At 40.0% G+C, this 23,719-nt stretch overlaps 1 protein-coding gene across 1 annotated transcript in view; it reads right to left on the minus strand.

Annotated features, from left to right (window-relative positions):
• Positions 1–4,493: 4,493 nt before the first annotated feature.
• LOC121389552 (carboxypeptidase B-like) overlaps positions 4,494–23,719 on the minus strand; it is a 53,532-nt gene continuing 34,306 nt past the window's right edge. Inside the window, exons 6-12 of the mRNA XM_041521221.1 lie at positions 20,565–20,669; positions 16,988–17,092; positions 15,727–15,837; positions 15,147–15,240; positions 10,039–10,244; positions 6,374–6,446; positions 4,494–4,901 (exon numbers count right to left, since the gene is read on the minus strand). Coding sequence (XP_041377155.1) covers positions 4,660–4,901; positions 6,374–6,446; positions 10,039–10,244; positions 15,147–15,240; positions 15,727–15,837; positions 16,988–17,092; positions 20,565–20,669 — 936 coding nt within the window. The 3' untranslated portion in view covers positions 4,494–4,659. The remainder of the gene's footprint in view (positions 4,902–6,373; positions 6,447–10,038; positions 10,245–15,146; positions 15,241–15,726; positions 15,838–16,987; positions 17,093–20,564; positions 20,670–23,719) is intronic.

A 23,719-nucleotide genomic window follows, 5' to 3' on the forward strand; every position in this document is an offset into this window, starting at 1 on the left:
TACTTCGTGGAACGGGGCCCAGGGCCCCGTTTCACGAAGCGATCTTAGCGCTAAGGTGACCTAAAGTACATAAATGCCTTACGCAGTTACGGTGATCTTAGCGATAAGATCGCTTCGTAAAACGGGACCCTGGTTTGTAAATTAATCAAACTTAGTGTCTATTTGTGGGGCTAAAACTACGGTATGTGCCTTTAAGCGTTGCTCTGTTAGGACATCGTATTTAAAACATGTATAGGACGTTACAGGTGAAAACGTCTTTAAGGCATTTGGCGAATTCTAACCATGTAAACTGTTTACTAAATACCCGGTGGATATATGACTAGAATTTAGTCCAAATTCATTGCTCAAAGGTCCATCTTGACCTCACGTTCTATTCAAATTAAATATTATTAGGTATCCGCGCCTGACAGCGGGTATACCTATTGTAATTGTTAGAATTATTCCAGCAAACTCTTTGATTGTATATATTTCGAAGGCTATTTGGCCAAAAGTCGTGACATTTGTGTTGTAAATGGGGACGCTTAATGCTTAAGAGGCGTAAACAATATGGGTCTTATACGAACTTGCGTATTGCAACCACCTTGATTAATACACCCGTGTTTGCACTTTATATATTTATTATTATTATTATTAACATCTAATTCTGTTATTGGAAAAGGAAATGATTTTGAATATATTCTCATTTTAATGTTATGAATCACGAAATGATTTATGTGACGTGCAATGAAGTTTCGATACAATACTGTAATATCATCTGGATGCCGGTGACTGTATCTATAGTCCGTCCCGTCCTCCTACAAAAATGTTTTTTTGGTAAACAATGTTAGTTTGGTTTGACTTAAGAAGAAAAGTGAAAGCTTTTTGGAAATAACAATTTTGTTATACTTTTTTTTACTATTTTTGTGTGTAATTTACAATCGGCTCAGTAATAAATAACTTGTAGTAAATTCCATAGTGTGAAAAAAGTCGTTCTCTTTAGGTGCTTATAAAACGTTTAAGGCATACTGTCACGGATTTGAGAATCTTATATCTCAAAATAATAATAATAAATGAAAATTACATTATGTTTTGGAAACCAAATCAGGCTATTTTAATTCCTTAACTGAACCATGATGGAATGAAATCCATGTCAACCCTCTTGGCAATATTAGTTTTTGAATTATGGACCATTGCCATAATTCAATTTTTATTTTTACAAAATATCATTAAGAAGTGGGATATGGTGCTTGCGTAGATGGTTGAATTTAGTACTCAGGTAATACTTTGTTAGGTCATTTAATAGGTCAATGGTCTGTGACAATATGCCTTTTAGAGTCTAGACTCGAGACTCTAATAGAGCTTGAGACACTAAATTAACGTCATGACAACGCCATGGCCCGTGCTTATAAAACTTAAAGTCTAGACTTTAATAAAGTCTATACTTTAACGTAATGCTATTTCAATGGCGTTGCCATGACGTTAAAGTCTGGACTTTATTAAAGTCTAGACTTTAAGGTTTATAAGCACGGGCCCAGATATTTACTGCACAGCGAAGGTGGGGCGCAGTGTAGCAGCAGCAGCGCGCAATTTGGCAGTAGATGGACACTTCGTTATTTACAGTCTTGAAGTTGGACTTTTACAGATTTATAAGTACGCTCTAATAGTCAGCATGCTAAGGACTACTATTATTTTTAATCTCTCTCAAAATGTCCCATGTCACTACAGCAGGTGTCCTTCCAAAAGTCAGACGTCCCATAACGCAGACGCCTTAAAACAACACAAGACACAGTTGAGCACATTACTAATGACCTGCCTTTTACCTTGAATAATACATGTAGTCTGATACAACTAAATGCAGAACACAGAACATAATTATATAAAATCTGATTTATTTCTACAGTTTCACACATGTCTATTTGACGTATTTTTATCCTAATTTAAAAAAATGCTCAACGGCATCCAAGAACTAAATGGGTGTTTTCTGGCCATGTGTTAGCTGCGACTTCAGTCTCACGATTCTATTTTCCGTTTGTTTGTAGACTCTTTCTTGGTGGTGGGGCAGCTCTCGCTGATCCACTGCTTGAGGTAGCTTGCTGGACAGACTGAAGCAGTACCACTAAATCAAGCAGGGGTGTACAAGATACACTACATAACCCAATAAAGAGTTTTGTCTATCAAATGGCATGTCTGTGTTATGGGACGTCTGACCTTTGGGAGAGAACCCTTCAACACGTTGTGTTAAGAAATATATAGAGGATAATAAACGAGTTACGTGTTATTATCAAATTTATGTCCCGAGTGAAATAATTTTCACGAGGGACATAAATTTGATAATTACTGGTACCGAGTTTGTTATTCTATTTAGTTCCCCAGCTATTTGGGGTTTTTTAAAGCCTTTATTTTCGATACAGCCCATATCGGTTACACGTCCATGTATATAGAAACTACTTTACTGTCCTGGGTATTGCTTTAACTTTATATTTTGTTCACAGATAATTTTCAAAACCCAAAGTTCTATATATTTTGTAAAAAAAATCTGTAATTAATTACATTAAACTACCATTTTATTACAAGTTTAACACTGAAACCAGAAAGACGTAAACGCAAACGTTTTACACTACGTTACGTCATTGTGTATGCTTCGCCAAATCGTGATAACGTCATATTTAGTACCGACAAGGTGATTGGTTTGTTGGCGTAACTTCATCCAATAGTAGTGTACCTTATACCAATTAATATTTTTATTTTCCGCGTTATGAGTGCCTGCTGGGGTAATAAATATATATACTGAACTCCATTGAAAACGCACCCGTCAGATTTGTAGGCGTGAAAAAAGATATGTGAAGAAAACATAATACATTTAACTGATTTCGTATAACTGCATGTATTCTCATGGCACTAAATAACCCAAAGCAATGTATACAAGGCTCGGGGTTACTGTGTGTTTTATAGCATCCTGTCACATGCGATACCAATACAAACTAATTAAAATTAGCTCCACTATTACATGTGGATCTAACAGCAGCCCTTTGGAGTTCATGTCCAGTTGACCTTTCATTCGACCAATCAAAACCTTAATTGCAAAATCATGCCAGTGACTTGAAAAGAATTTGAGAACATTCGGGATTATGCCGAGGGTATGCCAAATGATTTGGGTGAATTACGAAGTATGCCGGAAACTAATTTCAATATAAAATTTTATATAAAATTCGTTTCAAGACGAAAAAAAAAAAAACCCGTGATGGTTTAGCCATAAAATCTGTTTATACTAGTATACAATCCAGAGTTTATTACTGCACCTTTGCCCCTGTTTTTTTAATGTTGAAATAGACCAACAAGTTCGCCTATTGCATAAATAGTCTCGCCCGATATTTTTAGAATCTGTATGCTCCCGAATAACGTTATAAACGGCGAAGTGTAATTGGTCGATATTTGAATTGTTATTTATAGATGAAATGTCACCTGGACATGGGAGTCCACGCAATGCTGTTAGATCTACCAGGGTAGACCCAGTAGAGCTATTTTTAATCAAATTGATACCAATAGCAAGTGAAAATTGGGTGAAGCGTTTTCATTGGATCGCGGTATATTAGTGTCATTTTGCAGGTCTATGTAATTGTTAGACATGATGTTATAAAGTCAGAGATAACCAGGCCTGGTGCTTATAAAACGTTTTAGAGTCTAGACTCGAGACTCTGTTCTGAGACAATAACGTCATGACAACGCCATACACGTTGTATGCATGTGACGTCATTAGAGATTGCGTCTGGACTTTTTATAAGCACGGGTCCAGGGCCCGGGCTTATAAAACTTTTTAGCGCCCAGACGCAATCTCTAATGACGTCACACGCATACAATTTGTATGGCGTTGTCATGACGTTACTGTCTTAGACTCTGTTAGTCTCGAATCTAGACTCTAAAACGTTTTATAAGCACCAGGCCAGGTCTCATTCTTGAGTTTGTAGTTTTATAGTTTTAAAACACACTTCAGGTTGTTACTGCTCATGAGTGACAAATACGTTATAGATTTTATTTTAATGTTGTTATATTGAATACTTTTGTAAGTTAATGTTACAGAGTAATAAAATTGGTGATGCAGTCAGTACCAGTGCTCTTGTTCTTAATAGTATTGCTATTTTGCCAGTTTTGGGGTGGGGTTTTTTAAGGAGCGGGACGTAGCCCAACGGTCGCTTGATGCGCGGTCGGTTTGGGATCGATCCCCGTCGGTAGGCCCATTGGGCTATTTCTCCTTCAAGCCAGTGCACCACGACTGGTATAACAACGGCCGTGGTATGTGCCATCATGTTTGTGGGATGCTGCATATAAAAGATCCCTTGCTGCTAATCGAAAAGAGTAGCCCATGAAGTGGCGACAGTGGGTTTCCTCTCTCAATATGTGTGTGGTACTTAACCATATGTCCGACGCCATATAACCGTAAATAAAATGTGTTGAGTGTGTCGTTAAATAAAACATTCCCTGCCTGTCTGTACATATACAAATCCTCAGGCCAATCAAAATATTAATTTTTTTTACTTCATGTTTCGATAAACATAACTATTATATACTAACATTTTTGTTTTCAGTCTGTTGATTAAAGCACTATAAACAAGATCCTCTAATCAGTTATCGCTGTCATCGTCACCACCAACACCAACACCAACACCAACACCACTGTCTGGTCTATGCCGCATAATCGTCGTCATGGGAAGTTCTGTTAGCTCTCAAAGTTCGATGAAGTTCCAATGCTAATGCTTTTACCCCTTGCCAGGTGTCTCTGGCAATGGTGGGTATGTCTCTTGGGTTCACTATGAAACCATAAGTATTATTGTCTGCGGTGTCCGGTGGGGGAAGTTCCATTGTGTAGCTGTATTTGATTCCGGCAACTCCCTTGGCAAAATCATCAGACCCGCCTGCAGCTGGATCTGCCAAAGAAAAGGTGGAAAATACCAACAAATAAGTGCTATGTCTCTGTTTTAAGTTAAAGGGACATTTCTAAGTTTGCTGCATTGTAAAATGTTTCCGACTAATAAAATATTTCTACGATTAAACTTACATATTAAATATATTTTCTTGTTTAGAATACCAGTGTCTGTATATTCAATGTGTTTCTGGTCGTCTTAATATTTGGAAGAAGACCAAACTGGATTCTGTCTTCAAATAATTTCGTACGTACGAAAAAATTATATTGTAGGCAACAAAATGAAATTTAACCTAGTACAAATATTAGAACGATCAGAAACACGTTTAACATAGGGCCAATAATAATTTATGCTGAATTTATTTTTATTTGATATGTAATTGCAATCGTTAAAAAGGCTCTGTTAGTTGACAACATATTAAAAGTTGCAGCAAACTCGGGAATGTCCCTTTAAGACGACGCCACACGATACAAAGGGCGGGACGTATCCCTGTGGTAAAGCGCTCGCTCGATGTGCAGTCGGTCTGGGATCGATCCCCATCGGTGGGCCCATTGTGCTATTTCTCGTTCAAACCAGTGCACCACGACTGACATACCAAAGGCCGTGGTATGTACTACCCTTTCTGTGGGATGGTGCATATAAAATATCCCTTGCTGCTAATCGAAAAGAGTAGCCCTTGAGATGGCGACAGCGGGTTTCCTCTCTTAAGGTAGTACTAAACCAAATGACTTCCGGCTGGGTCAAAGTTCGAGGTGCACCTGTGATTGGTTATAAATGTGAGTGTGTTGGTTGTAAAAAATAATAGTTTCATCTGGGTAAAACAAAAATGCAATTTTATTTCATCTAGTACCAATGTGTCAAGTAGCTTGAAACATGTATGGGGTACCTGTAAAAAAAAGTACTCGAATTTTGGGCGGAACTAGGGTAATCATAGACGCTACCCGTTATCTCAGAAACGAGCAGCTTGACCCCCAATTTTTTCTTTAAGTGTGAGGGGTGGTAGTATTTATATCCGTGGCGTTTATGTCGATTGATACGCTGCTGGTAGGAGTTTTAGACACATATGTTACTATTGTCTATGGGATTTGATTTGGTAGTATACACCCTTAATATCTGTGTCGTCCTTAACCATATGTCTGACGCCATATAACCGAAATTAAAATGTGTTGAGTACGTCGTTAAATAAAACATGTCCTTCATTCACTTCCTTCCACTCGATACTAGTACCTCGTACGAGATTACCTTCGAGAATAACCGATTGCATAGCAGCTGGTGAAATCGTAATGTAATATACCAGTCGTGGTGCACTGACTGGAACGAGAAATAGCCCAATGGGCCCACCGACTGGGATCGATCCCAAACCGACCGCGCATCAAGTGAACGCTTTCCCACTGGGCTACGTCCCGCCCTCTGGTTGATCTTGAAGTACAAGTGTGAAAACAGCTTTAAATACGACTTTATGTAAGAATACTTACAGAGAACAACACTTGAAGTTCCAGTTCTATATGTTTCGGGCATTGCACGGTCTGCCACACGCGCAAGGCGTTCCTATATAGAGAAATAAAAAGAACATTAAAAGTTTGTTATCTTTAATGACACCACTAGAGCATATTCCTTTATTAATCATCGGCTATTGGATGTGAAACAGTTGATAATTCTGACATAATATATAGTCTTTAAAGGCATACTGTAACGGATTTAAGGACCTTATTTCTCTAAAAATGGATAATAAATAAAAATTACATTAATCATTGGAAATCAAATCTAGCTATCGCATCACCTTAACTGAACCATGATGGAGTGAAATCCATGTCATGTGGTTATGAAGATGGTTGAATAAAGTACATTTAGGGACAAATCAAGTTATTTTTATTCAGGTAATACTTTGTTAGACCATTAAATGGGTCAGTGGTCTGTAACAATATGCCTTTAAAGAAACATTCTGCATTTTTCCATTAGAAAGGAAGGAAATGGTTTATTTAACGACGCACTCAACACATTTTATTTACGGTTATATGGCGTCGGACATATGGTTAAGGACCACACATATATTGAGGGAGGAAACTTTTCGATTAGCAGCAAGGGATCTTTTATATGCATCATCCCATAAACATGATAGAACATACCACGGCCTTTGATATACCAGTTGTGGTGCACTGGCTGGATTTTCCATTAGTAGCAAAGGATCTTTTATATACACCATCCCACAGATAACACACACCACGGCCTTTGATATACCAGTTGCGGTGCACTGGCTGGATTTTCCATTGGTAGCGAAGGATCTTTTATATACACCATCCCACAGATAACACACACCACGGCCTTTGATATACCAGTTGCGGTGCACTGGCTGGATTTTCCATTAGTAGCAAAGGATCTTTTATATACACCATCCCACAGATAACACACACCACGGCCTTTGATATACCAGTTGCGGTGCACTGGCTGGATTTTCCATTGGTAGGAAGGATCTTTTACAGATAACACACACCACGGCCTTTGATATACCAGTTGCGGTGCAGATTTTCCATTGGTAGCGAAGGATCTTTTATATACACCATCCCACAGATAACACACACCACGGCCTTTGATATACCAGTTGCGGTGCACTGGCTGGATTTTCCATTGGTAGCGAAGGATCTTTTATATACACCATCCCACAGATAACACACACCACGGCCTTTGATATACCAGTTGCGGTGCACTGGCTGGATTTTCCATTGGTAGCGAAGGGATAACACACACCACGGCCTTTTGATATACCAGTTGCGGTGCACTGGCTGGATTTTCCATTATAGCAAAGGATCTTTTATATACACCATCCCACAGATAAACACACACCACGGCTTTGATATACCAGTTGCGGTGCACTGGTCTGGATTTTTCCATTAGTAGCAAAGGATCTTTTATATACACCATCCCACAGATACACCACACCACGGCCTTTGATATACCAGTTGCGGGCACTGGCTGGATTTTCCATCTGGTACGAAGGATCTTTTATATACACCATCCCACAGATAACACACACCACGGCCTTTGATATACCATGGCTGGATTTTCCATTGGTAGCGAAGGATCTTTTATATACACCATCCCACAGATAACACACACCACGGCCTTTGATATACCAGTTGCGGTGCATTTGGCTGGATTTTCCATTGGTAGCGAAGGATCTTTATATACACCATCCCACAGATAACACACACCACGGCCTTTGATATACCAGTTGCGGTGCATTATAGCAAAGGATCTTTTATATACACCATCCCACAGATAACACACACCACGGGCATTGATATACCAGTCGTGGTGCACTGGCTACAACAAGAATTCTGATCGATGAAAGGAAGGAAATGTTTTATTTAACGACGCACTCAACACATTATATTTACGGTTATATGGCGTCGGACATATGGTTAAGGACCACACAGAGATATTGAGATAGGGAACCCTCTGTCGCCACTTCATGGGTTACTCGTTTCGATTAGCAGCAAGGATTCTTTTATATGCAAGATCCCACAGACAGAATAGCACATACCACGGCCTTTGATATACCATTTGTGGTGCACTGCCTGGAACGAATTCTGAATGGATTGGTCAGAATATTAGCTCATTACAAACAACCATCTTATTACATATTATGACTGTGATTCATGAGTCATATGCCATTGTGTAATGGCCTGAGCGTAATCAAGTTCTGTTCTGTGTCATCACAGCTGTACTTATTATAATGAGCTCTGTCCTGTGCCAGTTTTGATTTGGTAAACTAATCTGGGAGAGGCAGTCTTCTTTGTGGGGGTTCAAGAAAGATGACGTCTTCAGTAAAGGATGTCCTGGGGAGTGGCTGTCCTATAGACGAGGCACTAGATACAAATGCATGGAATCAACCACTATTTTGCCAAATGCCTATTCGACTCTGCATTGTGCAGAGATACGGCCCACGGCCCTGTTCCACGAAGCGATCATAGTCCTAAGATCACCACAAGTACATAACTACTTTATGCACTTAAGGTGATCTTAGCGCTACGATCGCTTCTTGGAACGGGCCCCTGGGGCCCCATTTCACAAGACATCATAAGTTTACGTCTGCGACTAGCAGTTATACCGGGCATACGTTTACACGTGTGTGACATCTATTCCACACAGAACATTACATCATTGTGGAAGATGGAGCATTTAAAATAAAATACAATATGTGTACTTCAAACTATATTAGTGTTCTGTTAGTGGTAATACAATAATAATCGTGGTTTAGTCGTAGATTTACGTAGATGTTTTGCGAAATTGGGCCCTGATCATGTATTACGAATTTGTCGTTCAGATTTTTATCAAAAGGTTCTGTGGTTCTGTTAATGGGAGAAATGCATGCCAACCATCCCTTGCTGGTCTTAGATATGACTAGCCTATGTTATGACAGCGGGTGTCCTCTTTCAGTGTTTAGACTAAGTGTCGAAATAGCCAACTGTGAGACAACAAAATAATAATGACAAATCATAAAATGTGACGAGTTGTCGTTCCTTTCTCTTTATTTTTATACTCGCAGATAAAGTTTGTTTTATTTAACGACACCACTAGAGCACATTGATATATAAATCATCGGCTATTGGATGTCAAACATTTGGTAATTATGACTCGTAGTCATCAGAGTTACATCTTTCCTAATGCAGCAAGGGATCTTTTATATGCAATTTGATATACCGGCCTTTGACATACCAGTCATGGTGCATTGGCTGGAACGAGATAAACATAATAATGACATGGCATAAAATATGACGAGTTATACTCGCAGTTACGGCTCATATAGACTGGAAGCAATGCGGCGCGTGCGTGCGGTCAGGCTAGTTTTCTCTGATGCGTCTGTCGCTTGCGTTGTGTGGCATATACATACACCTTATGCAATTATTTCATTGCGGCTGGTTGCTTGTTTTTTGCAGACGCACGCGTCGCACGCATCCATTCTAGACGCTCTCATTGAAACTAATATAACGCACGCAGCCAGCCTCAGACAAATAATCGTATATTGTGTATATCTCCAAAACGCAAGCCGCAGACGCATCAGACGGAACAGTCGGATCGCACGCACGCGCCGCGTCTAATCTATATGAGCCTGGATATATGAGACTGACATACAACTCACCAGATCGTTTTGGTCGCTGGCGAATTCGTGCGGGCCGTAACCCCAAGGATATAGTAAGTACTGTCCGTATGAGTGCAGTGTGAGGTAGAGCTTAATCTGGGATCCGTGTTCCATCAGAAACCGACCTAGATCCCTAGATTCGGGGATGGAGAAAGGCGCTGACCCAGCGTAGGTGTCTTCACCTGGGTTGCGACTACCACCAACATCTGTATCAGAAACAAAACAAAAACGAAAACGAAAGTAATAGAGGGTAGCTTGAAAGAGAAAAAGGGGGAAACGGAATGGAACGGTAAGCAAGGGTGTAGAATTAAAAAGGGAAATGGGGAGGAGGGTAAAAAACAAAAAGTTAAAGTTAGTTTGTTTTAACGACACCATTAGGGCACATTGAGTTATTAATCATCGGCTATTGGATGTCAAACATATGGTCATTTTTGACACAGTCATAGAAAGGAAACCCGCTACATTTTTCCATTAGTAGCAAGGGATCTTTTATATGCACCTTCCCATAGACAGGATAGCACATACCACGGCCTTTGATATACCAATAGTGGTGACTGGCTAGAACGAGAAATAGCCCAATGGGCCCACCGACGGGGATCGATCCCAAACCGACCGCGCATCAAGCGAGCGCTTTACCACTGGGCTACGTCCCACCCACGACTGGTTTATCAAAGGTTTATCATCCTGTCTGTGGAATGGTGCATATAAAAAGATCCCTTGCCTATAACGGAAAAAATGTAGCGTGTTTCCTCTCTAAGACTATATGTCAAAATTTCCAAATGTGTGACATCCAATAGCCGATGATTAACAAATCAATCTGCTCTAGTGGTGTCGTTAATCAAAACAAACTATTTTTTTCTTCTGGACGTAGCCCAGTGGTGAAGCGCTCGCTTGATGCGCGATCGGTTTAGGATCGATCCCCGTCAGTGGCCCCATTGGGCTATTTCTCGTTCTAGCCAGAGTTCCATAACTGGTGTAACAAAGGCCGTGGTATGTACTATCCTGTCTGTGGAATGGTGCATATAAAAGATCCCTTGCTGCTAATCGAAAAGAGTAGCCCATGAAGTGGCGACAGCGGGTTTCCTCTCTATACATATGTGTGGTCCTTAACCACATGTCTGATGCCATATAACCGTAAATAAAATGTGTTGAGTGCGTCGTTAAATAAAAAAAAAATTCTCTCTCTCTCGTCGAGGCGAGCCAAAACCAAACATACCAGAAACTACAGTCTTAACGTACATCGTGTTGTTTGTCGTCTTTTTTAATTAATAATTATATTTGTATGGGTGTGGGAAATTATGTACATTTATCTATTATAATAATACACGAACTCATTAACAGTGGTGTTTATTGTGAATGAAGTAGGGTTTCGGCTTTGTTAGCACCATTTTAATACAAGAAAGAAAATTAATACGTTTTATAGATTTTCACCGATTAGGACAAACTTATAAGCAAAACAAACAAAGAATTATGGATTTCTGTTACCATGAGGTTTTTAAAATAACAAAAACGAAGACAGTATTCTTATAAATGAATGTGTAATTATGTGTTGTTGGTTGTTTCGGCGTTTGCGATGTAGCACCATTTTATACTACCCAAAGAAAATTATATACGTTTTATAGATTTTCACCGATTAGGACAAACTTATAAGCAAAACAAAGAAAGAATTATGGATTTCTGTCACCATGAGGTTTTTTAAAATAACAAAAACGAAGACAGTATTCTTATAAATGAATGTGTACCATATATGTGTATGTTGTTGTTGTTGTTGCCGTTGTTTGTGGCGTAGCGATTTTATATCGGGTGTATTGGCGTTGCCAGGATTTTATATGGCAATCGGGTGACACACAACCATATTGGGCTGGCGTGGGGGTCGGTCTAGGATCGGATCCCCGTTGGTGGACCAATTGGGCTATTTCTCAGGTCGGTCCAGCCTGGTAGGTACTGGTTCTCCAGTCGAGGCATGGGATTTTTAATCCAGATACCGACTCCAAACCATGAGTGAGTGCTCTGCAAGGCTGGTGGGTAGGTGTAAACCAATTGCAATTGATCCATAACTGGGTCTGTGTGCTATGCCTGTGGGAAGCGCAAATAAAAGATCCCTTGCTGCTAATCGGAAAAGAGTAGCCCATTTAGTGGCGACAGCGGGTTTTTCTCTCTTAATATCTGTGTGCTATATAACTGTAAATAAAATGTGTTGAGTGCGTCGTTAAATAAAAACATTTCTTTCTTTTTTTCTAAAAATCACTCAGATACACTGCCTTCACTAACTGAATTTAACACCCCTATCAGTTGCCTTCAGACAAATTATCTGAATGAATGTTTAGATTGGAAGGGAAATGTTTTTATTTGCACTCACTTATTTACAGTTATATAGCACACAGATATGGGCTGTCGCCCACTAAATGGGCTACTCTTTTCGATTTTTGCACATGCATAGGCCTTGTAGTTAAACATTCAGTCAAGCGAAGTGAGTGCAGTGAGTGAGTGAACAGTGAAGGTGAAATGAGAAGAGTGTACACGTCACTACACTAAAAAGTGGATGGAACGGGAAATTTATAGCATCTTTATTGTGATGGCGACACGTTTTTGGCTGTTTTTAATGATTAGTGTTTGTTTTTAGCATAAGACAAAAATGTAAACCTTACCGTCTACAGTTAGGCTAGCCCCACGAGTCTACTCTCACTCAGTAACAAATGTTTTATTTAACGACGCACTCAACACATTTTATTTACGGTTATATGGCGTCAGACATATGGTTAAAGACCACACAGATTTTGAGAGGAAACCCGCTGTCGCCACTACATGGGCTACTCTTTCCCATTAGCAGCAAGGGATCTTTTATTTGCGCTTCCCACAGGCAGGATAGCACAAACCATGGCCTTTGTTGAACCAGTTATGGATCACTGGTCGGTGCAAGTGGTTTACGCCTACCCATTGAGCCTTGAGGAGCACTCACTCAGGGTTTGGAGTCGGTATCTGGATTAAATATCCCATGCCTCGACTGGGATCCGAACCCAGTACCTACCAGCCTGTAGACCGATGGCCTAACCACGACGCCACCGAGGCCGGTCACTCAATAACATTAATAACGAATCAACGACTTAATGTTTAATATTTGCAGGGCTGAAATGTATACTCTTCAAAAAAAGAAAAAGAAACTTGACATTGATTTTAAAAGAAACTGGTAGACAGGATACAAGCAACCAAAGATCAAGACGCCATGGAAAGGGGATTACTCTGTACATGTCCGAAACAGTATCTCTGGGAATCCACCTGAAACATGTACACAGCAATATGTGTAACTACAGTGTCGTTATGCGGTCTGTTTGAATCACTGCTGATGTGGCCTTTTATGCCCCACCAACGGAGGGTCCGGCATGCATAGTTACAGAACTCCATGATGCACGTGCTTCTCTGAGGATTGTGCTTTTGCGTTTCAGTACAAACCTTGACTATGGCTACGTTTATGCGAATCGAACGTGTTTTATAGTGTTTTTTTGCATCACCATTCGCTCACTTACTTGATTGTCTTTACGATGTCTTTGATTCTGTAAAAATAATCCGATAGCATTATTTTTACCAATGTCAAGTTTCTTTTTTTGAAGAGTATGTAATAGTTAAGAGGACGAGTAACAATACTTTATCGACGTATAAAGGTAGTGTCGCACGAGACAAAGGCGAGGCGTTAGTCTTAGAGCAGAGCCAAAGTTGTTATCACTGCACGTGCAGCAATACCGCTTATAAAGTGAATGTCTGAAGTACTTTATCGGGATATAAATGTACTTCACGTGACCAAATATGAAGCTCCCATTGGACTAGAAATTCAGCTGTGCTTTAAATATACATAGAATCGTGCTCAGGCGTGTGTGTAGGGGAAAGGTTTTGAGGGCTCGAAACCCCATTCCCTGCTCAAGCATTTTTTATTTCAATATATTTTTCGAGGCAGCATCACTCGACATCCCTATAAACTAGACCCTGCCATGCGTGCTTCAACCTTCATTAGATATAAGCACTAAATTAAATAGAAATGAAATGTGTAGAATATAAATCACAAGAAACACTGACAACATACTAATAATACAAGCTATGCTATGTAAGTTAAAAATACTTATTAACATAAGCGTACGAGATCGGGGGGGGGGGGGGGGGGGGGGGGGGGGGTTGGTGAAGGGTGGCAACTGTCCCCTTACTTCTGAACCAAAACCTCAAATTCGGGAAAATATGATAGCGATATTCGGGTCAAATGTGCTAATCTGAGACCTTTTTACCATCTTTTACCATCTTTTACCATGCATTTCAATCATTCTACCCTCAAAATTAGTTGTAATCCATGTAAAAATGCGCAGTGATTCGTTTGCAACCCTTTATAGCTATTTGGTAGTAATGTTAATATGAATAAATGTTCGGGATTTTTTTTTTTAATGCGGGCAAAAACCAGCCTGCCACCCCGTTAAAAAAATGGGAGCCCGTATGACTATGCTTATTAATACAATGTCATGTAGTTAACATTTACTTTTTGTAATAATAGTACAATGATATATATTAAAAATATAATAATGTGGCCAACACCCACTACTGGCACTGTAGTTTTGGGTAAAACAAATGAAATGTGTTTCTTACACACGTTGGTGAGAACATCATACGTTTTTTGGATGTTTTTTTTTTTATGACACATACTTGTTTACACATGTACGTGTGTTAACAATTTCAAGACATACGACTGGCTGCTCCTAGGTGATGACCAGGTCACCACTGCCATACATCCACTGAAAAAATAGCATGATCGAAATCGATTACACTGTGATGTATGGTTAACCTGGCAATCATGTGTCTGTGACACGTAAGTCAGCTACAAGTGCAACGGCTGTAAATAACTTTTAGTCGAAAAAGATGTTAAAATTTGCTTAAAACCTGTTTTTTGTGGATATGTAACAAATAGAATAATACATTCGTGTCCGTTAGATACCATTTAACTCAATTGTTTAAAAACGTATCAAACTCGCTTTCGCTCGTTGGATACATTTTAAAACAACTCGTTGTGAGATAAATGGTATCTAACGGCCACTCATGTATTATTATCTATTTACAGAATGGCGTGGAATTACCTGGATTCCACCTGTAGTTGAAGTTCCGGTTCGCATCCGTTCCTTTGTAGACGCTTCCGGGATTGTCATTCCGTGTTTTTCTCCACATGCGATCCTAAAATTAAGTTTTAAATGGTTTCATGAGGTTTCTTTAAAAAAAAAAAAAATGTCATGATTTGACTAAATACAGTTATATTTAAAAAATGTAAATAATATTAATGAATGTCAATTTTGCTAAAATAGTAATAAATAAAAAATAATGATAATAATAATGACGACGACGACGGTGATGATGGTGATGATGATGATGATGGTGATGATTATGAAGATGACAAAGATGATGATGATGATGATGACAACGACAACTATAACGAAACTAAAATAATTTTTAAAATAAAAGAACAATTAAATATATAAAATATTGATATAATAAATATTAATAAAAATGCATTAATTAACTATTAGTTTATAAAAGACAAATTCATTCATTTCTTTTATATCAATATTTCTGCCACATTATTAAATATTGATATTAAACAAAAAAGTATCGACTTTTTCGGTTATATCGATATGTGTAGGCCGTATAAATCGTTATACTTACAGAATAAATACTAAACTGGTATCCGTCTGGGTTGGCGACTGGCATTATGTACCAGTCGTATTTGTTCAAAAGTCTTGATACTTGTCTGTCACGGTTTGGGTTCAACGCCAACTAAATATACAAAGTGAGAAAATAGTGGTCATAGTGGTAGTAACGAGAAAAGCAGCAGCAGTAGTAGTAGTAGTAGTTTTTAAACACTACGATGTATTTTTAAGTTACAAGTCATGGGCGGATCCAAGGGGGGGGGGGGGGGGGACCAGGGGGACGCGTCCCCCCAAAAAAATTGTTCAAGTGCCCTCAAAATGTCCAAGTGCCCTTTTTGTTTGTAGAATTTTTTTTTTTTTAAGTAAACAATAATTATATTGTAGATAAATGAAATCAAGATTTTCGTGTACATGCGCAAGCTTGCAGATATGTGTCTGTGTTATTGAGTCTCAATGGGGCCCCATTGAGGTTCTAACGCGAGTGACGCCAATTTACTTCATTATTGCTAGTATATTATGACGTAGAACTGTAGGAATTCATATTAATTGTAAATATCAAAACTTGTAGTAAGGTGCCCTTTTGACGAGTCAATGTGCCCTTCTTTTTTGGTCCCCCCCCCACCTAAAAATATTTCCTGGATCCGCCCATGCAAGTACTTACATTTTATTATTTAGAATATTAATTTTCGTACATCTGAAGTGATTCTGGTCATCCGGGTTTTTGTAATACCCCAAAATGCATTTTCCATAATTTTAAAAACTCACGTTCGTTTGAAAAGTAATGGTTATCGAGACAATCTCTAGACGGTATTTCTCCATTTAAACATCACAGACTTTAGCTTATCTCTTTTATAATCTTATCCAAATGTGTTACAAGTTTGTACATTAACTAATAAACGTGGTGTTAATTTTTACAAGCTCAAACTAGGGTCTGCGCCTTTAACTAGTGTACTTCTGGGATACTTCAAAGAGAGAAGGAAGAAAGGAAGGACATGTTTTATTTAACGACGTAACCAACACATTTTATTTACGGTAATATGGCGTCAGACATATGGTTAATGACCATACCGATATTGAGAGTGGAAACCCCCTGTCGCCACTTCACGGGCTACTCTTTTTCGATTAGAAGCAAGGGATCTTTTATATGAACCATCCCACAGACAGGGTAGTACATACCACAGCCTTTGATACGCCAGTCGTGGTGCACTGGCGGGAACGAGAAATAGCCCAATGGGCCCACCGACGGGGATCGACCCCAGAGTGAGTGACTAGTTTACCTGGTATATGAAGTTGATCGCCATGGCTGGGGCGATCCACTCTCTAGCGTGAATCCCAGCATCGATGAAGATCGCTGGTTTCCGGTGTGATGACGCTTTATATATCTGTAAAAACAGTCACAAACAATGTAAAGACATAGAGATAGCAGTGGCGTAGACTGGGGGGGGGGGGGGGGAGGGCACAGGGGCCAGGCCCCTCCTCCTCCCTCAAATCAATTTTTTTTAAACTATTAAATTTGATAAAATCACACATAAATACATTCACACATAGATAGTGTAGGTTTCTCGCCCGTTGTGGACCCATTAGGCTATTTCTCGTTCCAGTCTGTGCACCACGACTGGTATATCAAAGGACGTGGTATGTGCCCTCCCATCTGTGGGATGGTGCATATAATATTATAAAAGATCCCTTGCTACTAATAGAAAAATGTAGCTGGTTTCCCCTCCATGACTATATGTAGAAATTACCAATATGTTTGACATCCAATAGCCGATGATTAATAAATCAATGTGCTCTAGTGGTGTCGTTAAATATAACAAACTTTACCTACTTTAGGAATCTTCTACTTCCGATTTGGACTACTTTTAACTTTTTACAATATTAGTTGTAATCCATGTATAAACAGGCACGCCGGAACAGATTGCCCCCCCCCCCCCCTTTCTAGGTCCGCCCCAGCCCCCACACACACCAAAAAAAAATTAATATTTTTTTTAAATCAAAATTATTATTGGTAGTAAATCCTAATGCAGAGATTAATTTTACTTGTAAAATGCAGGAAATTGCATTTCAGTATATCTGGTTTTTGAAAATATACGGCGGAGCATGCCCCCGAAACCCCTAGAAACTTTGCTTTGCGTCCTCAATCTCAGTCAGCCTTTCCTCCCCCATCTAAGTCAACCCCACCCCCCCCCTCCCCTCCCCGCAATGTCTACTTGCTTTCGCCGTGCCTGATAAATGCGCGTAATGATTCGTTTGGAACCTTTCAATTAATTCGCCCCCACCCCACCCCTCCACCCCTCGCACACACGCCTATATATATACAAAAACGAGAGCCCGTACGCCTATGCTTGAGTTTGTCCTTTGGCGTGACGTCAACAATCTCTAACGTGACGTCAACAATCCTTTAATGTGACGTCAACAATGCTTTCACGTTTTCATTAATATGCTTGTTGATGTCAAAGCGATAGGACGTACATTCCTCTATAGTTTCATTTGAGAAATGTGCGAACGTTATCGCTGTTTGACATTTATAATCATATTTATTTTAAATCTGTATGAAATTTGCATGGATCTAATACTACCTAATGACGAATGCTAAGTGCGGTTCTCTTGCAGAATTTTCAACAAGTGTTCACTGGATATAACACTAAAGGTAAGTGTTTTTTTATTTGTTCGTTTGTTTGTTTATTTGACTGTCACGACTTCTATATCAAATGCCGTGGTATGTGCTATTCTGTCTGTGGGATGGTGGATATAAAATACACCTAACTACTAATGGAAAAAAGGTAGCAGGTTTCTTCTCTAAGACTATATATCAAAATTACCAAATGTTTGACAGCCAATAGCCAATGATTAATATTCAATATGTTCTAGTAGTGTCCTTAAACAAAACAAACTTGAACTTTTTGTTTGTTTGTTTGATTATGTGTTTGTTTATCAGGACTTGTGGAGCACATTCGATTGCCAATTTGGCATAGCAATGATTTTACGTTGGAGGGGCCACCTACACTGCCTATGGTTGAAAATAAGGAAGGAAATGTTTTGTTTAAGGACGCACTCAACACATTTTATTTACGGTTATATGGCGCCGGCAAACTTAAAGAAAATTATCTTCTTAACTGTTTAAGGAGTTTTAGACTATTAACTACTCAGTTACACCCCCCCCACCCCCCCCCCCCCCCCAAAAAAAAAAAAAAACCACAACTAAAAAAAAAACCCCTAGCTACGGCCCTGGTCGGAAATATGGTTAAGGACCACACATATATTGAGAGAGGAAGCCCGCTGTCGCCATTTCATGGGCTAATCTTTTCGATTAGCAGCAAGCATGGGCGTACATGGAGGGGGGGGGGGGGGGGGGGGGGGGGGGTGGGGGGGTTCGACCGAACCCCCCATGAAATCAATTTTTTTATAATTTAATATATCTGACATTATTATATTTACTCAACATAGAAATATATGCCCAATATCTCTGCAATCTATTTTGGAACCACCCTTTTCAAAATCCTATGTACACCCATGGCAAGGGATCTTTTGTATGCACGATCCCACAGATAGGATAGCACATACGACGGCTTTTGATATACCAGTCGTGGTTCACTGGTTGGAACGGGGCATAGCCCAATGGGCACACCGACGGCCCGGGATCGATCCTAGACCGACCGTGCATAAAGCGAGCGCTTTACCACTGGGCTACGCCCCGTCCTTGTCTCTGGTTGTGGCTTGGGAATTAATTTAACATTGATGTGGAGGATAGGTGAGTGCAGGTTGGAGTGTTGCAGCCGAAATGTCAGTGTTATCATTTATATACGTTACGTCTTCGCTGGTACACTCAGTGTCCACAAAACTTCTACTAAGTTAAACTAATAGCTATAGTGGAACATTATTTTTTTTCAATTATGAGTAAAATTAAGATTTAAAAAAAAACCCTGCGAACCCTGTACCTACCAGCCTTATGTCCGATGGATTAACCACGACACCACCGACGCCGGTGATGAGATTAATTTTTTTTCCCATTTCATCTTATTTTCGTGCTTATATCCAATTAAGGTTCAAACACGCTGTCCTGGGCACACACCTTAGCTGTCCTGGGCACACACCTTAGCTATCTGGGCTGCCTTTCCAGGACAGTGGGTTAGTGGTTAGTGGTTAGTGAGAGAGAAGAGGGTGTAATGGCCTTATACCTACCTAGTGGGTCGTTGAAACTCGCTCTGGGTGGGAGCCGGTATCGGGTTGCGAACCTTGTACCTACCAGCCTTATGTCCGATGGCTTAACCACGGCGCCACCAAGGTCGGTGAAGTTAAATACCTGTATGCTGAGGAAGGCAGGTAAATGTTCATAGTGGAGTCGCCAAGGTATTAAGAGTTATCTCTCTTAGAATACTTAAATTTACTATATAAATTACTAAAATGGAATTTCAAATTATCTTCGATTCTTATAGCCATTTGTTTCTTGGGTACATTTTAATGTTTATTAAAAGTATCTAATATGTCTGCATACACACGCACACGCACCAACGCACACGCACCAACGCACACCACTAGAACGCATTGATATTTTAATCATCGGCTATTGGATGTCAAACATATGGTCATTTTGACACAGTCATAGAGAGGAAACACGCTACATTTTTTTCATTAGTAGCAAGTCATCTATTATATTCACCATCCCACAGACAGGATAGTACATACCACGGCCTTTGATATACCAGTCGTGGTGCACTAGCTGGAACGAGAAATAGCCCAATGGATCCACCGACGGGGATCGATCCTAAACCGACCGCGCATCAAGCGAACGCTTTACCTAGTGCTAAGTTGTCGTGAAACAAATATTCATTTCCTTAGTAACGGTTCTCTTACCTTAGCAACTGTTAAGTTTTGTCCCAGAGACGACTGGCCAATGCTGGAGATAGTGACGTTAACATCTCTGCTTGTCTCTTTTACTTTAAGTAAGAATTCTTCAATCTGATAATAAACAAAAGAGTTTTCGTAAACACACTGTAACATTATGCAATATTAATTTTCATTAGGAAAGTTAGCCCACTACTTCTGGAGACGATAAAAACATAGACTGACGAAATCAAAACGAAAAAAAACAAAAGCTAGTGTTACATTCAAGGGAGTACTTCTTTACAGGAGAGAAACCATTAAAGCTGGTCTGACTCACGTCACTAAACATCGGAGGTAATTTAGAAAATATAGGACCTATATCATACAGATCTGGGGCCTTATTCACAAAGGTCTCTTAGGCTCTGCTAGACAACAAAGCATCCTCTTTGCAAGTCTTTTAGCACTGCACTGCGAGGTCGCAAAGTTGCGAGAGTTTAGTGAATAAGGCCACTGGGGCCTAATTCACTAAACTATCGCAACTTTGCGATCTCGCAGCGCAATGCTAAAAGACTTGCAAAGAGTATGTTTTGTTGTCTAGCAGAGCCTAAGAGAGCTTTGTGAATTAGGCCCCTGAATAATAATATAAACAGAAATAAAAGAAACACAAGACATGTTATAATGGTTACAATAGCCTAGCACAATTATATCTCATATACAAGTAACACTATTTAACAAGTGACAATGTCATTAGATAGGAGGTCTAGCAACTGAAAGTAGAAGACGTCTTTGTTCAAACATCTCATAGCAATACTGCCCTAAGGACTATTAAGGGCTATAATGTAGTTTTCAGTAAGGGCTATAATGTAGTTTTCAGTAAGGGCTATAATGTAGTTTTCATTAAGGGCTATAATGTAGTTTTCATTAAGGGCTATAGTGTATATTTCACAGTATATTGCTCATAATTTTAAAAACAACCACCCTGAAACAACATGCTTAAATAAAAATAAATGATTTTGCTTTTTTCTCTCTTAAAAAACAACAGAACATTTAAAGTTCTGGGGCTACCAATGTTCACTGAGGGCTACTAGATTTTATAACCAGGTAGCCCAGTGGGCTACCACTGAAACAACTTAAGGTCAAGGGCTGGGGTGGGTGGTTGCAGGTGCCTATTAACAATGCCAGAAATGGCAACTGAATACTTTCCGAAATAGTTAAATTAAGCTGATAGGAATGCCACGGATGGCTACAAAAAAACAAATACACTGTCGTGACTGGAGACAAGGCTTGGGATGTTGAGGTGGACAGCAAAAGGATGTGAACGATATGTAGGCGCGAAATTAGGGAATATGCAGTGGGATTCTAGACGGTGGTGAGAGAAGTTTCTAGGGGGTTGTCATGATCACCCGGAAAATATATTTTTAAAATAATTTTCACTAAGTATTCGACCCCGAAGCCCACCCCTGCACACGCAGCTGATTAAGAAGAAATGAAATGGATTTCAAAACAGTCAAGGGAACGGGGAAAAGTTTTAAAACTTTTTTTAATCAACTCAGTCGCTTGTGCAGAGGGAATGTTTGGGGGGTTGAAAGCCCTCCCAGCTAAAAGCAAATTCGTTTCCTGCCCCCCCCCCCCCCCCACCCCCACCCCCACCTGGAACTTCGCTCACCACAGTCGAGACACACACCCACCTCCCCTGTAGCTAGCCGTAATACACCGCACGTTATAGCGGGGCGAATACGACAAATTCCCGACCGGCCTCGGTGGCGTCGTGGCAGGCCATCGGTCTACAGGCTGGTAGGTACTGGGTTCGGATCCCAGTCGAGGCATGGGATTTTTAATCCAGATACCGACTCCAAACCCCGAGTGAGTGCTCCGCAAGGCTCAATGGGTAGGTGTAAACCACTTGCACCGACCAGTGATCCATAACTGGTTCAACAAAGGCCATGGTTTGTGCTATCCTGCCTGTGGGAAGCGCAAATAAAAGATCCCTTGCTGCCTGTCGTAAAAAGAGTAGCCTATGTGACGACAGCGGGTTTCCTCTAAAAACAGTGTCAGAATGACCATATGTTTGACGTCCAATAGCCGATGATAAGATAAAAAAAATCAATGTGCTCTAGTGGCGTCGTTAAATAAAACAAACTTTACTTTTTTACAAATTCCCGTGTTTACCCATGAGATGGTACGAGAAATTTACTTTCGGTATGTTATTTTTCTGCTGTCACCAGGGCAGGATCCCGAGCCAGGATCCCGGGGCAGGATCCCGGGGCACTTCAGTTTCGTGGGCCCCTCAGCATAGAAATTAAATTACATGACATAAAAAAAAATAACTAATTTTATAATTATTATTATTTTTTTTTATAAAGGAAGTCCTTTGTCTGGAGAGCCCCTCTAGCAGGAGGCCCGGGGCAATTGCCCCCTTTGCCCACTTATAAATCCGGCACTGGCTGTTCACCTCAGAAATACAGCATCACTTCGGTAATTATGAATGTTTATCGAAAAACTGTATTTACTTGCTGTTTATTTTTTTCGTGATTTTTAAAATCACTATATATATTTGCTATTTTTAGAAAGTAAATTTTACATTAGTTCTGTTATGATTACAAACATTGTGTACTTAATTATAGATACAAACAAGGCAAACAACCACGCTGATTTAAGTCTAAAAGCTCGTATAGAGACAGGATGCGGTGCGTGCGTGCGGTCCGGCTTAAACACAAAAATAGAAATGAATTAGTTTCTATGAGAGCGTCTATGTATTGGTTGCATGCGGTGCGTGAGTGAAAACGCACGCGGCCAGTTGTAATGAAGGAAGGAAGGAAGGAAATGTTTTATTTAACGACGCACTCAACACATTTTTATTTACGATTATATGGCGTCGGACATAATGGTTAAGGACCACACAGATATCGAGAGAGGAAACCCGCTGTCGACATTTCATGGGCTACTTTTTCCGATTAGCAGCAAGGGATTTTTTATATGCACCATCCCACATACAGGACAGTACATACCACGGCCTCTGTTACACCAGTTGTGGAGCACTGGCTGGATGAGAAATAGCCCAATGCGGTCACCGACGGGGATTGATCCTAGATCGATCGCCCATCAGGCGAGCGCTGTACCACTGAGCTACGTCCCGCCCTTAGTCGTAATGAAATAATCGTATATGGCGTATATGCCCAAACCGC

The sequence above is a fragment of the Gigantopelta aegis genome, chromosome 14, assembly GCF_016097555.1.
Source record: "Gigantopelta aegis isolate Gae_Host chromosome 14, Gae_host_genome, whole genome shotgun sequence".
NCBI lineage: Eukaryota > Metazoa > Mollusca > Gastropoda > Neomphalida > Peltospiridae > Gigantopelta > Gigantopelta aegis.